General features: G+C 32.3%; 2 protein-coding genes and 1 pseudogene across 6 annotated transcripts in view; 2 read left to right on the top strand and 1 right to left on the bottom strand.

The window, feature by feature from the left end:
* Positions 1 to 23: 23 nt before the first annotated feature.
* LOC128397560 (serine/threonine-protein kinase STK11-like) lies at positions 24 to 1,818 on the top strand. The gene has a single exon (XM_053358297.1). The coding sequence runs from the start codon at positions 178 to 180 to the stop codon at positions 1,501 to 1,503; it is 1,326 nt and encodes a 441-aa protein (XP_053214272.1). The 5' UTR covers positions 24 to 177; the 3' UTR covers positions 1,504 to 1,818.
* Positions 1,819 to 2,905: 1,087 nt separating this feature from the next.
* Positions 2,906 to 5,705, top strand: LOC128397548 (NADPH oxidase 5-like; annotated as a pseudogene).
* A 2,132-nt stretch (positions 5,706 to 7,837) lies between these two features.
* LOC128397546 (protein O-linked-mannose beta-1,2-N-acetylglucosaminyltransferase 1-like) overlaps positions 7,838 to 19,023 on the bottom strand; it is a 47,151-nt gene continuing 35,965 nt past the window's right edge. For all 5 annotated transcript variants that reach the window (XM_053358281.1, XM_053358285.1, XM_053358282.1 and 2 more), the window contains 5 exons: positions 17,751 to 18,275; positions 15,841 to 15,911; positions 11,896 to 12,549; positions 8,359 to 8,649; positions 7,838 to 8,169 (listed from right to left, as the gene is read on the bottom strand). In XM_053358281.1, the coding sequence (XP_053214256.1) occupies positions 8,097 to 8,169; positions 8,359 to 8,649; positions 11,896 to 12,549; positions 15,841 to 15,911; positions 17,751 to 18,275 (1,614 nt within the window). In that variant the 3' untranslated portion in view covers positions 7,838 to 8,096. The remainder of the gene's footprint in view (positions 8,170 to 8,358; positions 8,650 to 11,895; positions 12,550 to 15,840; positions 15,912 to 17,750; positions 18,276 to 19,023) is intronic.

Genomic DNA, 19,023 nt, shown 5'->3' with positions numbered 1-19,023 from the left:
CAACCGATCAGCTGTTGATCAATAAATAAATTGTTTCGTTAGTTAATGATTACGGTTTTATTATTTTCTTTTGTTTCATTTTATTGTGATAAATTAATGTTTCTATCGGTTTGGAATTGTTTTTATTTAATTTTCAGGTGACAAGGAGGGAAAAGAAAAATCGTATTGTGGAAAAAGATGATTAATTCTTTGCATGATTCCGCTTTCCTGATAGATGATGAATCCAATGAACCGCTTTCATTTCATCGGGTTAATAGTGTGGAGATACTTTATGAGAAGAAAAAGAAACGAGCTAAATTTATTGGTCATTATATTTTAGGTGATGTTCTTGGTGATGGTTCCTATTCAAAGGTGAAAGAAGTTATCGATAGTCTTACCCTTGAGAGAAGAGCTTTCAAGATAATGAAAAAGAAAAGACTTCGAAAGATACCAAATGGTGAACAAAATGTCCAACGAGAGATTGAATTATTACGCCGATTGGATCATAAGAATGTAATCAAATTGATTGATACCTTTTATAATGAAGAGAAACAAAAGTTGTACATTGTCATGGAATATTGTGCCATTGTATTACAAGAGATTCTCGATAGTGTTCCAGGAAAACGTTTACCCCTTTGGCAGAGTCATGGTTATTTTAGTCAACTTTTAGAGGGTTTAGATTATCTTCACTCTAAAGGTGTTATTCATAAAGATATTAAACCGGGTAATTTATTGATCGACAATTCTGGTACCGTGAAAATAAGTGATTTTGGTGTTTCCGAGTTACTTGATATTTTCTCTCAAAGTGATGTAATTTCCACAAGCCAAGGTTCCCCTGCCTTCCAACCACCTGAAATTGCTCGAGGCTGTGAATTTTTCCATGGATTTAAGATTGATATTTGGTCTTCAGGTGTAACATTGTACAATATTACCACTGGTTTATATCCATTTGAAGGAGATACTGTATATAAATTGTTTGAGAATATTTCAAAAGGTGAATTCACCATTCCAAATGATTTAGATGAATCATTATCTTCCCTGATTAATGGTATGCTTGAAGCTGATCCTGAAAGACGATTTACTCTCATTCAAATACGAAATCATGATTGGCTTAGAAAAAAACAAGTACAAGATTCGCCATCATTGATAATACCCAATCGTCCCAATGGTGATCCATTCCGGAGTATGACAGTTTTACCTTATCTTCATAATTTACATTTTCCAAGTGAATCATCAAGCAGACAATCAACCGGTAGTGGAGGAGATGGTAATCTTGAAGCTGCTAATTCACTGAATCATCTAGTTGAAATTTGGAGAGGTTCTTATGTCAATCAAACATCAGGGTACAGGCAACAACCATTTGATCAGAATGAAAACAAAAACACCTCAGCTGATTATCTTACAATCGCCACTGGATCACAGGGGAAAAGGAAATTTTCTAGACGAAGCTCAACTAATCAAAAGTCTAGTAAAGCAAAATTTTTCGGATGCTTAGGAGTCAAATCATTTTGTCATCAGTCTTGACCCTTAACCTCTCAACTATCAGCATTTGTTTTGGTTTTTTTTTCTCGTCATTTTTTATTTGTCATCTTTTAAGAAACAAAAAAAATCAACAACAAATTGTAATCAATTTTGAGTCAATAACAAACAAATAGAGATGAAAACTAATTAAATGATTAAGAAAGAATCAAAAACAATTACTATTTAATGTGTAAATTTGTGTAATTAACTTAATCAACAAACTATCATTATTTTATTAACCATAATCACGTGAAAAACTGAATAATTGTAAATAGAAACGTGGAAACAATTAAACAGTCTGATGTTCATCTTATTTAATTATTGAAATAATGATTCGATGATTACCAATTTGACTTAATTGTCCATATTGATCACTTTCCAGTTACATTTTCCTCATATCAACAGGAATCGGAATGACTTCATTTGAATCGATTCTCAAATGTATTATAATGTACCGTTATTTTGAAACTCGACAAACTTTTCCACTTTGAAATAATTCACTTAAGGAGTAAGACTGCCAACAGGTCGCTCATGCAATCGAAACGATAGATGCATAAACAATGGTGATCCATATGGACCATCAAGTCGAACTGGTAAAGGAATCGACGATCCTAACATGTTCTCAATATCTTCAATGATGAACACTGGAATTCAGTGACTGGATTACTCTGACGACGAAGGCCACCTGATGATCATCTCTTTTTCTCTTGCTGCTCGATGTAAGTGTGTCCAGTAGATCTAAACATCCTTCTGGTGAGAATGAAACGTTCAACAAGAAACAGAATGAACCAGGTTCTTCTGGACATCGACGAAGAAAAATGTTACCATCGCGAGTCGATCATTTGGTGACCAAATTTTGGTGATCAAGAGACCAGAGAATTTTGTTTTTCGGCCTGGTGATTACAGAGGGTACAGGCAGCAACCATTTGATCAGAATGAAAACAAAAACACCTCAGTTGATTATCTTACAATCGCCACCGGATCACAGGGGAAAAGGAAATTTTCGGGACGAAGCTCAGCTAATCAAAAGTCTAGTAAAACAAAATTTTCGGATGCTTAGGAGTCAAATCATTTTGTCATCAGTCTTGACCCTTAACCTCTCGTTATTATTTATTTGTCTTCTTCATAGAAACGATAAAAGGTCAGCATTGTGGAGATGCAAACTTTTTAAATGATTATGAAAAAAAGAAAAACAATTACAATTTAACTTAATCACCAAATTGTTATTTTATTAACCATAATTAGGTGAAAAACTGTAAAATGAAACGTGTAAACAATTAAACAGTCTGATGTTTATCTCACTTAATTGTTACTCTCTCCCTCTCATCTGATTGTTTAACTTACCATCAAAAATTATTTGAATTATGATTCAATTGTTAATCCAATAAGAGTTGATTACTCTCAGTTGTGATTGGTGTTTAACTTAATCAACTCTATTTCTTAATCTATCCTTTTTTCATTTGATTGTGTCAATCAAACAAGTGATGGTAACAATTTACAATCACACTTATTAATCAATTACCCAGCCCTTTGATTTTAAATCATCGCCATTGAAACAGCATGGAATTGATCTCACGTTTATCTAGAGCCGGGTAAGTGTTTAATTGATTTAATTGTTGGCCGATTGTTTCAATTTCGTCTTGATATTGTTTTTCTTAAGGTCATTAAGGATCAGCAAAGATGCTTCCGTCCGTTTATTGTGCGAAAAGATTGACCAACTATGTCCAAATCATCGGATAACCAAAGATATATTTCGACGGTTAATTGTTTCTCGTAATGTAAGTTAGCTAATTGTTAATTGTTGTGTGTCACCTGATGGTCAATATTGTGGACATTTCTTTCCCTCAGGCGTATTTTTCGGACCGATTGTTTGAGTTGTTCGATTCAACGAACTGCGGTTACCTGACCAGAGAGAAAATTGTTGATTGTATCAAAGGAATTATCGAGAAACCAATGATTGAAAACTCACTTTCTTTTTCCAAATCAACGATATTGATGGTAAGTAATTAACTGTTTCTCTTAAATTGTTTGTGTTGTTAATCTTTGATTATTCATTCAGGTGATGGTTTAATCTCATTCTGTGAACTCAGTCATCTTCTTGAATCTTGTATGACCGAAAATGGTTTAGCCTTTAGTAAGGACGAAATTAACGATTTAACTTATGTCCTCTTCGAATATGCTGATACCGATCATACGGGGACAATTTGTTTCGATGAATTTCAAGCGTTAATTGCTCGTCATCAAGGTTTACTTGAGAATATATCGATTTCTATTGATCGATGGCTTCTACCAACACCACTGGAGATCAAACAACCAGTCGAAAATTATTTCTCTCGAAAATTTAACTACACCTACATAAGGAACAATCGAACCAGCGTTTTCTTTTTTGTCAACTATTGTCTAATTAATTTGATTCTTTTCACCATGAGGGTCAAGGAATACGCCGAGGAAGGACATCACCCTGAGTGCGTTTGGATCGCTCGAGGAGCAGGTAAACCTTAGAACTCCGTTTGATTTATCTCTTGATTTCAATTCTCTTTTTCCATCTACTCTTTTAATCTCAGGTATTTGTCTAAATTTTAACGGAGCTTTTATAATCCTTTTAATCCTTCGACGGACATTGACCTTTCTTCGGACACTCGGTTTAAACGAATACCTACCTGTTGATCAGCATATTTATTATCATAAATTGTGCGGTTATGTGATTGCCTTTTTTTCAATAATCCACACGATCTCTCATCTAATCAATTTTGGTTCGTACTAATTTGTCGCTGACGTTTACATGTAAAAATCTATTTCGATCTACTAATTATGGAAATTTGTTCATTCAAACAGTTCATTTGTCTACAACTCGAGACGTTAAACTAGTGAATTTGTTATTTGGCCTCAATCCTGCGTTTAAATGGTTCTATGGAGCTGCGAGTATAACTGGTTGGGTGTGTCTCTTTTCTCTGACAATAATTGTCGTCTCATCTTTACCATGTGTCCGAAAATCGGGTCATTTCGAGATTTTCTATTACTGTCACTTGTTTTATTTCGTATTTTGGATTGCCCTTATTCTCCATGGGCCCTCTTTTTGGATCTGGTCTGCGTTTCCGCTCATTTTATTTATCGTTGAACGTTTCATTCTCATCAAACGGATGTTTGGTTCTGCTGGTCACACTTACATCGATAAAGGAGAAATGTTACCATCACGAGTCGCTCATTTGGTCATCAAGAGACCTGAGAATTTTGTTTTTCGTCCAGGTGATTATGTTTATTTACAAATTCCCTTCATCGCTAAATGGGAATGGCATCCGTTCACCATAAGTAGCGCTCCAGAAATGGAAGATGTTATTTGGCTTCATATTCGAGGAGTCGGTGAATGGACAAAACGAGTTTGTCAAATCATCGAACAACAAGAGAAAAGAGATCATCATTAGGTGGACTTCGTCGTCAAAGTAATCCAGTGTTCATCATTGAAGATATTGAGAACATGTTAAAACCATCGATTCCTTTGCCAGTTCGACTTGATGGTCCATATGGATCACCTTCCAGTCACATTTTCCACACTCAACATGCTGTTCTCATATCAACAGGAATCGGAGTGACTCCATTTGCATCGATTCTCCAAAGTATTATGTACCGTTATTTGGAAACACGACAAACTTGTCCACGATGTAGTTACTCTTGGACCGATGCGACTCCACCATCGATATTAAAACTAAAGAAAGTGGATTTTGTTTGGATCAACAGAGAACAACGAAGCTTCGAGTGGTTTGTTCATCTCCTCTCTCAATTGGAAATAACCCAAGCCGAGTTAATGGAAGCCGATCGTTTCCTGGACATGCACATTTACATAACATCGGCGATCGATAATGCTGATATTCGAGCGATCGGTCTACACTTGGCACTTGATCTCATGCACAATAAAGAAGAAAGAGATCTGATCACTGGCCTCAAGACTCGAACTAAACCTGGAAGACCAAAGTGGGACGAATTTTTCACCGAAATCAAAAGAAAAATAAAGGCCACGTTTCGCTCTTCTATTGTGGTCCACCGCCTCTTGGGAAAACGCTCCACAATTATTCAAATAAATATGGATTCAGTTTTTACAAAGAAAATTTTTAATTGATTTTATCACTTTTACTTTACGTTCACTTTATAACCTGTAATAATAATAAACAATCAATTTTTCCATTGGAAAACAATTGATGGAATCACAATTTACTTATCATTAATTTGATTCAGTTAATTTGGTTAATGAGACAATTTAATTAGGACGCTTGTTGATAATTAATGACAAATAAAATCAGGAAAGTTCAATCAATTTAATTAACAATTAAATCATGTCGATATGAATACGTGTTAATGTAATTAGAATCTGGATTAGCTTTAATTACATCAGATTTACCTCCTTTAGATGAAGATGATTTAGTTGAAGTTTTTAATTGTGATTTATTGATTGTGTTATTAGTATTTTCATTGATTTCTCCATTCTCCATCTTGGTCGCAATTAAATCATCATCTTTACCATCAAGATGATATTGTGATCCAGTGTGATGATTTTGATCATGATTAAGTTGATTGTGATAATCACTAGTTACATAGGTTCCATCTGAATCAACGGAAATTGAATCAAGTGATTTAGCTTTCGAAAGTGTTGGTCTGATTGATGTCCATCTTTCCAAGTCTTTCGAGTAAATCGAATTGAATTGGGTCAAGTAATTAGTTAATTGCGATACAATTTCACCTTTTGATTCTTCCTTTGCAATTTCCAATGCGTTTTTGCCGTAATTGTTTCGTTGTCTCAATAGATTAGGATCAAGTTCGCGTTTGATGAAATGTCCAACAAAACACTCGACGACATTTGATTGTCCACTTTTAGCCCCATGCATCAGGGCAGTATTGCCCTCTTTGTCCTGAATCGTGATATCGGTATTAACCTGTTAATGTATCAATTAATTTATGTGACAATTAGTAAATCATTTTGAATTGAGTTCGAGCAAAAATTTTTCTTCATTTCCTTTTCGACTCTATTGGTTACTCATCTCAATTAGATTCTTAGTCAAACTTGACCTTGAGATTTAACAACAATAAAGGTGATCATATGAATAAACCATAACACAAATTATCAATTAAATTTACAGTGAAAAAATAGTTTGATTGCGACAATTCCTTTGACGACGAAGGCCACCTGATGATCTCTTTTTCTCTTGTTGTTCGATGATTTGGAAACTCTTTTTGCAACTTCTCACTTAAAAGATTATCTTAAGTTTTTGCGAATCAAAGGAATCTAGTGTCATCATTATTGGGCCATAAATGGAAGAACAATGCCTCAGGCTTACAGGCGGAACGCTCATCCGCCAACGATAAACCTCTTTTCACCTGAAAGATAAGGTTAATTATTCTTTTCTTTAAGCACAACTATAATAACTATATTTCAGGTGCATTATGATAATCTAAAATCTCTAAATCTGAGAGTCTAGAATTTCTATGACAGTATTTAAACCGAAACCTGTACCAAAATTTAACTCATTCTTTTTCCGGTAATCGAGTGAATAGGTCGTTTCATCTTGTCAGTTTGTAATTAACTCGTAAATAATTTATTCTTTGTGTGAGAACTGGACGCAATGTTACCGTCACGAGTCGAGCATTTTTCATAATTGAAGATATTGAGAACATGTTAAAACCCTCGATTCCTTTGCCAGTTCGACTTGATGGTCCATATGGATCACCTTCCAGTCACATTTTCCACACTCAACATGCTGTTCTCATATCAACAGGAATCGGAGTGACTCCATTTGCATCGATTCTCCAAAGTATCATGTACCGTTATTTGGAAACACGACAAACTTGTCCACGATGTAGTTACTCTTGGACCGATGCGACTCCACCATCGATATTAAAATTAAAGAAAGTGGATTTTGTTTGGATAAACAGAGAGCAACGAAGCTTCGAGTGGTTTGTCCATCTCCTCTCTCAATTGGAAATAACCCAAGCCGAGTTAATGGAAGCCGATCGTTTCCTGGACATGCACATTTACATAGCATCGGCGATCGATAATGCTGATATTCGAGTGATTGGTCTTCGATTGGCACTTTTGTCCTAAAAAAGTTTATCTGAACAACCTGTTGTTATGTTTATAATTGTTTCTATTAAATGATCGGTCTGTCAGAAATTGTTACTCCTTAAGTAAATATGATTAAATCATATTTAATTTTACTAACTTAAGGAGTAACAATTTCTAACAGTCTGCTCATGTAATAGAAATTGCAATATCTTGAGCTGATTGCTAAGATTTAACAACAATCATGGTGATCATTTGAAAAAACTATAACATAAATTATCAATAAAATTTATAGTGAAAAAAACAATTTAATTTAGACAATAATTTACATTTAATATTTTACAATTTAGACCTGTGATAACAGGTGGTTAGTTAATTGTTGAGACATTGAGATGGCAACATTGATTTTCCTTGTCAAAAAAAAAATAACTCGGGTTTCGATTTGATTATTTATGAGTGTTGACCATTAATTAAGCTCGACTTGATACTTGATAATAATCAGCAAAAAAAACATTGGTCAAGAATCAAACAGGTTGGATAATTTTAATCATTTAATTTGATTTCTTTCATGAAGATGCTCTTCCAGGTAAATTGGAGTAACTCGAGCTGGTTTAAATACCCTAGAGATGACAAGATTAGAATAATTAATTAATCATCATTATCAATTAACTCACAACTGGGACAAAATACAGACTGAATGATGAATGACATTTTTAACTTGATTACAATTTAAAACTTTTTTTGTACTACAAGTGATAAGTAGCTCATCTTCAATCTGTATCTTGACCACTTTTGGTTGACCAACTTACGAATAGGGTGAATTGGGAACACCAACAACCAGAATATGATTCCCTTTGAACCAGAATCTCCACATTGATTTATGATAACCTCTTGGATCCAAGTCCCAAATTTTGAAACATTTTGCTATTTGTTTCCATGTTTTGAAATCTCTTGAATCATTCATTTTCATGAACATAACATAGACCTGATTCTTGGTGTCAGGAATGAAATTCTCTTCACATGGAGATTTACTATGATCCAGGACTATGGCTTTTTCCAATAGGCTTTGAATGGATTTCTCATAATTGTCCTTCTTTACGCTGGAAAGGTTAATCCATGGAAAAGAAAACCATCACCATCATGATAAACATTATGGAATAGAAAAGAAAAAGATTCGATTGTTAATTAATATATTATTCGGATAAATAATCGATTTAGCAAAAGAAATTGAGATTTCTATTAATCCAATCCAATTTTCTGTTAACATTTCAATTCTCTCTCACTCTCTAAGTCATTATGATACAATTCTTATACTTTGTTTGCACCGGAGGATAGATGAGGATGAGAACACAAAATGTAAACAAAAGCCAGAAAAAGGCAGAAGAAACTATTAAATTCATTGAGAAGTTCATGGAACATTGAATGAATAGATGGACAGTTAACAAGAATCAGCGTCAAAAAGAAACATTTTCAACATTTGAAAAGAATAGAATTTTATCTTATTGACCTTGAGAGTATAAATCTTAACAATCGGAACTATGGAGATGATCTAAAGAATTGAATGCGATAATATACAAAGAAGATAAAGGAAATAAAATGGTTAACAAGATGGCGAATGCAGAAAAAAGAGACAAAAAATCACAGGTAGTGGAAGAAGAATCGAAACAAATCAAAAGGAATTCATTCAATTGTAATTGATGGATATTAATTGAGAGATTATTGGGCCATAAGATGAAAGAAAATGGCGAAAATAGTAAGAAGAAGATGGAAAATAAGAGAGAGGAACCACTTTGCTCTTCAGGTAAACATGTTGACTTGAGTTCGCAAATGGATAAATCAGTTTCATGTCAATCAAATGAATCTTTGTCTCTTTAACATCCAACTATTTTATTCTAGTTATTCTCTTATTCCTTTTCATCATCATCATCATCAATTTCATCATCATTAACATCTTATTTTACCTTCCATCATTACTCTCTCTCTCTCTCTCATCTTAAAGTAGAAGGAGTAACAACAAACTGACCCAGACTTGAAGAACCATAAGAAACTGAGTGGAATTCCTTGTAGACGAAAAGAAGACAAATCAATATAAATCTAATTTAAATGAAGATCATCATCATTATCATCTTCATGATATTCCAACACACCAACGGTGAGAAAAAAAGGACAAAACAACTACAGAGTATAAATACCCAAGAGAATCAGTGATTAACGGATGAATCAGTAATCAGAATCAAACTAACAACTAATGAAATGTATCAACATGGAGAGAGGAAAGATAAAATCAATTTATACTAATCAACTGTTCAGTTATTCAAATATGAATATGATTATGTAGATAAGTTTGTTGTGGTGATACAACGATAGATAATATTAGTCGATGAAAGTTTTATCATCTCAGTGAGTTTAGGGATTTCTTTGTGTTTTTCAAAGTTAAGAAAATGGCCTGAGGGCTTGAAAATGGTTATGAACAAAAGGGGAACATCATCATGGTATAAGAGTTGTAAAGTTCCGCAGGGATCATCCAACAATTAGGCTGATCATTTTTACCTAGTTAACACTTCGAATCATCCAACATGTAGTTTAGAATCTGTTTAAAGAAAAGTTCTGAGAAAATCTGATTCGTGTATATTAGATGTCAGATTTTTTTTTTGCTTCTTTTCTTTATTTTTCCATTTATTCATTTTCTTACTGCTTTACATTATTCTCTCTCTTTCTCTCTCTCTCTCTTTCGTTCTAAGATGATATCTTTTCTTGTCTTGGAAAATTTTCTCAGATTAATTCACATTCGATTCTATTCATTGCTTGCAATGAATAGTTTTCAATGGAAATCCTTTTTTCTCTTTGAAAACTATTACACAAGTTCTGTTCTCCATGATAACTTTCATTCAATGGAAATAATGAATTTCTTAGTCTTGTTTTCATCCTTATCATCATTTACTCGCAATCATATGGAAACTCAGACTATCAAGATTGACCAATTTACGAGAATATCGATGGAATTGAAGTTGAGAAGTTCGATCTATGGTTCTATTTTCATCTTACTATTCATAATGATGATTCGGTTGATAAATGAATTCCAACTTCTTATATAGTTTCAATGTTTTCATCAATCAACTTGGACTCATTTGGAACCTTAAGATTTCAACTTAATTATAATTCCTGATGAGATGTACCCTTAACCACTCAACAATTTAAACATCTAATGGTGTTTACTCTTGATTATATTGACCCTACCTGCGAGCATGTTACTGCCACTTGAAAGATACTTCATATATTTACTTGGCTCTAAATTGCAATTCAATTAAACGACTTTCAAAATCAAATGGGTAAAGATGCTCATAAATACTGAATAAACTGATAGATTTTCCCTTTTATCTTCATCTATTCATCAATTTCATCATTCTGATCATTTTATCATCAACCATGTTGATAGTGAAAAGAAAATAAATTGAACATGTAACTCATTTTCAAATATATATTCATGATAATCTAAGAAAATTATCTTAATATCTACTGTAACTGCTGCTGGTGAGTAAGACAGAAAGAAGAACAAAAATTCATCACTTGCAATAGTTTCGTCAACATTATTATCATTATCATCTCTCTCTCTCTCTTCTTCTTCACCATGATGATAATCATGATCCCCTCCCTTATATGAATTCTAATGATAATCATAAAAACATATGGTTCGATATTGGGTCGAAATTGTTCTTGGGTGGATCTTTCATTTAGAGATATTCGATTCTCTTCAGAACTTATTAGCTTTTCTTCATCTTGATCCAATATTTTCCATTTTCATATATTCTAATTCATCGTTTTTTTCATCTTTTCTTTTTTTCTCTTACATGTATATGAGCATCTTCTTCCCAGCAGATAATATCATCATCGATTTTCCAACAGCCTGTGACATTTTGCTTACCCAAAATTAGTTGATTGTTAAGGTGAATATTATCATAATTCCCTAATTTATTATTTCCTAGTGTCTTTTTTTTATATTCATTTTTTCAAGATGTTGCATTGAAAATTTGATTGTTAAGTTTCAATGGAAAATAATTCATTGTTACTCATGATGATATGAAGAAATTGTTATTTTTTTCGTATCTCCAACGATGATCATGATTAAATTATCCAGGATAACCCAAAGAGTTAATCAATAAATTCAATCATCATCATGTTAACAATTATGGTTGAATGAATTTACTTCTTATACTTTCAACAATCAGAATGCAAATTGAATACATTGAAAGAGATGATAATAATGTTTAACTTATTATCATTTTAAATGGTTAATCATTTGATTATATTTTCACTCTCTCATAAAGGATTGTTAATATGATGCTTACCTGTCAATGTTTTTAAGTTGAATATAAGGAACTCTGTTAAATGCATGTTTCTTGAAATAAGTATCATGAAAATAGGAATTCATGTTAAGACCAGAGGAACCAAAATGATAAGTACGTGAGATATCAGGGACAACACATTCTCGACCCTTACGAATCTCTGGTAATCTCATCCACATGTCCCAGTCCCAAAGTTTTTCGGGTGTTGGCCAACGTGTTTCAAGTTCCTCTTTGTAAAGATCACGTTTTAACATCCAACCCAATCCCGGCATAGTTTCAACTCGATAAAGGAGAGTTGGATCTTCAGCCGTGTGCTCATAACCCTGATCATTCCAGGCAGAGATACAGTAAAGGGAATCATCTTCCTCCAAAAGACGAGAGGTTTGACTAAAATAGGAAAATAGGTCAGGTGACACATCCAAATCCTCTTCCAATATAATCGCATACAAGGCTTGAGGGAAAAGGTTAAAGGTCGCCGTTAGACTGGCTTTGTAGTGCTGAGAGATGCGAGCATTTTTAACTCCGATTGGTGTATGCTGAATACCTCGAAGGCCAAACAGTTTAGTCACCTCAAGAGGCTCCTCGAAATAACCATCAATAAACACCGTTATCATTTCTTTATTGGCACCTTGGGCGGATAATAGTGAACGAAGCATACTAAATGAGAATTGGAAAGAAACAATTAATTATTCAATTAGAATTACGATTGATAACAATTAACGGGACAAAATGATTACATTGCTAAAAGATGAAGTGAGAATGTGTCTTTACACAATTCAGTTGATGATAACTCAATAAACTTTTTGCATCTTCTTCAATTCTGAGAGTTGATTGAATCAGAAATGGATCATTTGATCATGGATCATGATTAACAACAACAACAACACTAACCAATAGGATCATCTCTTTACTGTAAATCGTTGTACAAGTTAATTTAGTCTAAATTGTTACTATTAAATGGATAAAACCTTTAACAGAGAGAAGCCATAATAAGGTAATAGGCAAGAGATTGGAGGTGATTTATGTTCATGGTGGAAAATGATGTGGGAGTTAAATGAACATCAAGAAAAGAAGTTAGATGGATGAGAGAGAAAAAGAGGAAAAGGATGAAGATGATAAAGGAAGATGAAAAAAAAGAGACAGAAATGTTGGAATCATTTGAAAAATGATTCGATAGTGTAAACCAAACTCTATCTTCAGCCATCATCCCACAAAATGTCATCAATCTAATTCATACATAGAGGAAAGTAGCAAAACTTTTGAAGATGATAATCATGATGAGGATGCTGATTGCAAGATTGGCGAATAGAAATTAAATTTTTCTTCTTCATCATCATAATTATATCAACATTTTCATGGTTATCATTTTCACCTTTTCTCAATTTCAATCAACAAAAATTCATTTTTCAACCAGAAAAACAAATCTCCTCATCTGATTTACCTGTTGTTGTTTTTAACACTTAATCTTGTTATATTGTGATGATGACAACATCTCATCATCATCATCACAATCATTATCATCTCAAGGAAAAATACAAAAACACATCAGTCAATGGCTTCTTTAGCTAATAAAGATTCATCTCATTAAAGGTTATAAAGTGATTGTTAAATCAACTGATTAATCAAATACAGAGGAGAAAATGTCAGCTCGAAAGAAAAAAAAATTCGAGAAAAGTTTTCTCAATAAATTAGTGAACTTTAAGTATCAACAACAATGAGTTTAATGAGAGAGTAAATTACAATAAAGATTTGTGATTAAGGTGAAAAAGTTAACGAAAAAAAAAAGAAAAGTTCAACTATCGAAGTGAATTAAAAGTTTAGACAAATCAACATCAATTGCAACATGTAACAATTATAAAGAAACGTAATCATCCAATTAAATCCATGGGATTATTTCAATTTACATCGGAAAATGAAAAAAATATCACTTCAATTGATGAGAACTAAAAGTGTCAACATTTATCCTCATCATCTTTTTGTTACTTAATCACATTCAATGGATCAAATAATCAACTAATCACCAGTGTTTTACTTGAAGGAAAAAATCAATGATTAGCTTAATTGTTGAAACAAAAGCTTGAGAAAAAGTTAACTAGCAGCTTGAAGATGCAAACAAAACTTTGGGAATCATTTTTTTCCGGTGTTTATTCAAATGATCACCTTGATTGTTGTTAAATCTCACCAATTAGCTCAAGATATTCAAACTTTTTTTTCCAGTTCATTGTTTTCCCTTCAACATTTACCTCTATTCCTCAAGTAACTTTAATCATGTTTCTAAGATTTTTTTTCATCTTCTCCATGATGATTTTCCCAATGAAATCTGAGCTTATCTCTCAAGCGTTTATCATGTTACAGTTATCAAGTTTTTTTACCTGTAGAGTTTCATATAATATTGTTGGAAAGCAATTCGATTTTCACTCTCCACACAAATCGTGATGGTTAAACCATGAATCAAGTTAAAAGTCAGGTAAGATTAGTAATAATAAGCAGGTAAACAAGTTGGAGAGGTAAAAATCTACGGTAAAAACTCAAACAGAATTGAAAAACAAGAGATTTTTTCATCTCTTCAAGTTTTTTTTCCTCTTCTTGATTATCAGTCTTCTTCATGGTATATTAGTTAATCATGATCTGAATCTGATTCCTTTGGATCACAATTACACCACCTCTACCCAACTATCCACATCCTTTTCATAATCTTGCTCATCTTTCATTTCTCTCACATAGGAATTACCTTGTTGGAGCAGAAAGTCAAGAGTACAGGGTGACTCATTCGACCCTCTTGAAATTTAAACTGCTGAGGTTGAATTATGTTCAATTGAAGGATAATCAGTGAGCATATTAAATACAACAAGATGAATTTTTTGATTACAAGGAAACTATTCATCTGAATAAGAGGAATGATTAACATTAATTTAACTATTGATGTTAACTAGGTGATGATGATGATGAGATAAACAGGTTGAAATGGTTCCAGAGATGAGGAAACTTCATTATTACCTCATCTTCATCATTCATTACATGTTCCAAGTATTATTATTACCATGCTCATCAGTTGAGAGAGAGATTGAGTGTGAGTGAGTGAAGGTGGAAATGCATGAAATTAATTATAATCAAATCGCTTTCTCCCTTTTAGTTGATGAGATATGTCAAGGAACAGTTTCTACCTTTTTTGAATATTACATTTCTGGTGACAATTTAAGTCCAATCCCAGTCAATTTGAGTAACAAGAGGAAGGAATCAGTTAAATCATTGTACCATAAATATGAACAACTGAGAGAAAGAGGTAAAGTTACAGGGTGATTATATTCTCAGTGTTCAACTCTACATGTCACCCACTGATTATTTGAAGAAAGGTTGATGAATAACATTGAATATCAACTAATACTGTCCCAGGGAAACAAAAACAAATCGGGTGACAAGTTCAACTTGTAGGTGTAAATATATTGATTAGAAACATTTGATGATTAAACCCATAGGAGTGAGTATAATCATGACAAGGAAAACGCGATGATGATTAAATCAGAAATTGGAAATTGTTTCCATTATAATGGAAACTCAATTCAATGTAATCATCATCACATTTATTGTTAATCCTTTTCCTTTCATTCATTTCAATAAAAGTTAATTGAACAAAATTAGTTTCCATTGAGAATCAACTTTCAATTGGAAATTAATTAGTTGATAACAATTAACAAATCAAGTTATTATCATTTTAAAAACAAAAATACACAAACACAATTTAGTAGATTACAATAATTGATTCATTGAATTGTGTTTATGTCAATCACAATTAGGAACAATTAATGTTGATATAAAACACCAAGAGGAAATTAAACTGACAGAGAAACAACAATCAGACTAATTTGATCAATGATTTGAATTGTTATCAAATTTTGGACAGTTAAAAATGATTCAAATAATTAACAGGTATCATTGAAATTAACTTACTTGTAAAGGTAATGCGGACGATTGGAGGCAATTATGGTTACCGGAATATTTTTCACTTTATTGTCTGGAAGCTGAAAAAACAATTAAGATGATTAGTTAATAAGGTGGTTTATTTATAACAATCAATTAGGTTAATTGACAATTTATCTTGGACTTGACAGTTAACAAATTAAAAGGTGTGGATGTATATTGGCAAACAATCAATAGCAAGTAGGTTTAATGCATTACAATTAATAAATTGTTGGTGGTTAACACGACATTATGTTCATATACAGCCAAGGACTTTGAAACCACTTGTTAAATCATTGATTCAGTTAAATATAATCAATGAAAATCAAAGTTAATCAAGAGAAATGATAATCAAAAATTATCTCTCTAATTTAGATGATGTAATCTCTGGACAATGGTCATCGGATTAGATGTTTAAAGTTACCTTTACCTGATCATCATTAACTGTGCGAATCATTTAAAAAGTGGTTGCGAATTGAGTCTTTGATTGTTTATTGATTATCGTGATAGCCTGAAGGTAATGGTTAGCAAATTGTTGGTTGATTGGTGAAAATATATTTTTGGAATCATCTTGTTGATTAGTTAATAAGTTGCTGTTAAATTGTTCGGGTTAATGGTGATTAGGATGATCGAGCAGATTAAGGATTTAATCTTATCATTATCATAATCATCTTAATCATTTGGTGGTTAAGGTTTTGACACATTAGGATTAAGATTAGATCTTCAAGTTAATTGGTAGACAATTGGTTGATTACTGTAAATAATTAACAATCTTTGATATTGATTAATCTTTTAGTTAAATCAACTAATTGAATAACATTTAAAATCATGTTTTGATTATTATCAATAAAATTTCATTTCGTTCAATTTAATTAACTTGATTGATATTTACGTTTATCAACTAATCTTATCCGATAATATGATTTACATTTAAATTGATTGATTAAATCAGTTTTATGGAAATAAGAAATTGACTATGACAATCAAATTTCCGACAATTTATGAGTAGGTTTCGATTGAATTGATTTGAATAAATTTAATACAACTGAATATTATTAATAATCAATTGTTATTTGTTTACATAACAATCAATCAACAATTAAATCAAGATGAAGGTAAATGTCACCATTCAAATAGTCTCAATAATAAACTAAATCATTTAAATGATTAAAAATTGCAAATTATTAATGAATTGCTCATCTCTTTTCTTGGATTATTAGGTAAAATTTGATCAAACTAATTGTGATTAATTATAGCTAATTGTTAATGATCCCGTTGATCTAGTTGATTGTTGACCTTCATTTAGATTTTTCAATTTTTAACTACTACAACTACTGATCATTACAATTAATCAATCCAACTTAATCACCACTTGTTTACCCAATAATTAAGATTATCATCTGAATTATAATTAGCGGGAAATTTTGTCAGATTGACCTAAAGATGGAAATTAAATTAAATCTAATTGTAATTACAATCAAACCAGTTTATCACTTTAACCTTGAAAAAATGGACCAAATAAATTGGGTGTTGATTGTTGAGGACTGTTAAGTTAATTGTTGATGAAAATTTTTCGCTCAATTTTAATAAACAAAATAATTCATCAAGAAAAACTAAAAATACTTTCCAACAATTAGTTGTCCTCGGGCATTCACCCAGATTAATAATAATGAAAGATAATTAAATTGAGTTGTCTGAGTTTGAAAAATTGATTGTGATCAGATCCAGTTTTTCATTTCAGAGAGCAATTAACTAATAACAATTAAAAGATGATTCCGTTTACTTAAGGTAACCTGATATTCAATCGGTCAAGTGGTTGGAGTAACTTGAAGTGTTTCTGTTTACTAATTGATTTGATTTTCTCCTCATCTTATTTTTAGATAATTAATTGATTAACTCACCTGTTCGGGATGAAAAGATAACGGAGCGGGATCAGAACAGGAGCAAACTTGACCATAACCTTCAATTCGGTTGCAAAAAGATCGCCTTCTTCGATTCTCTTCCGTTTCCGGCCAATTACATTCTGATTCTTCTAATGGAACCAAAGGAAGATCAACTTTAAGAACCACCGGTGCTCCCCATGAATTGAACTCTGGACTCTTCGAGTAAACCTCTCCCAAAAGTTTACCTCCTTTGACCGTTACCATGGCCCACATATCACGCCAATTTAAATGAGCTGCTCTTTTACTACCTAAACGTTTGAGTAAATCTCTAGCCGCAGGTTTCATTTGGAAGGTTCCTTCATCTTTAATGGCAAATATAATAACTCTGCCATCGGAGACCATATTTAAAAAAAGTGACATGGCCTCGTCTTCATGAAGGGAATAAGTATCAAAGGTTCGTTGAGCCATCACAGATCCTGTAGCTTGATTGAGTATCAATACATGAATACCACGTCCCTTATCTTCATCTGAATCTTCCAGAATCTATATGATGAATGAAAAGGATAAATACCAAAACATTAATCTACATGAATAATAACAATGAGAAAAAAAATTCTTGATCACAAAGGTAAACACAGAAAAAGTGACCAATCCTGTTATGAAAATCAATTGGGAACCTGAGTCAATGATCATGATACAATTTCCAATAACAAAGTGGAACATAATCTCCCCTGTCATCTCTCTCTCTCTCTCTCTAAACTACTTGTCATCACCCCCTGCTCATCTTTTCACCTCCACTGACCCAGAATATATTTATTATCATTTTTTATCCATCATAACACAATATGAAAAACCAACGACAAATAATCACAACAATTTAAAAAAGGTAAACAGACCACTTGATATCTTCATATTATGACAACAACAATCAATTGATCAGAAAATGGAAACAAAAAACAATGACAATCAACATTGTAACCAAAACATTGAAAAACAAGTTCTATGTATTATCAGCAAAGTGTCTCAACCATTAATATTAGCATTATTATTATTTTTATTATAATTTATTATGGTCTGAATGATAATAATGAAAGAGATAGAGAAGAAAAATAATAATAATAACGACAATGGGAAACAAGCAACAAAAAAAGTCATGTAATGTTTCATTCATTTCAATGAGACTCATGGGATTGGTTATAACATGACAACAAGATGAATACTGAATGAATAATAATACTTGATCAGGAAGGGGAAGGGAAAAAAGTTCAAGATTTACATGTAATAACATGAT

This window comes from Panonychus citri, unplaced genomic scaffold, assembly GCF_014898815.1.
Source record: "Panonychus citri isolate SS breed McGregor unplaced genomic scaffold, ASM1489881v1 Contig00033, whole genome shotgun sequence".
NCBI lineage: Eukaryota > Metazoa > Arthropoda > Arachnida > Trombidiformes > Tetranychidae > Panonychus > Panonychus citri.
Note: the sequence above shows the minus strand (reverse complement) of the source record. Positions and strands in the feature narration are given on the sequence as shown.

Coding starts and splice junctions, on each gene's coding strand:
- LOC128397560 (XM_053358297.1), top strand. CDS start 178: ATGATTAATTCTTTGCATGATTCCGCTTTCCTGATAGATGATGAATCC.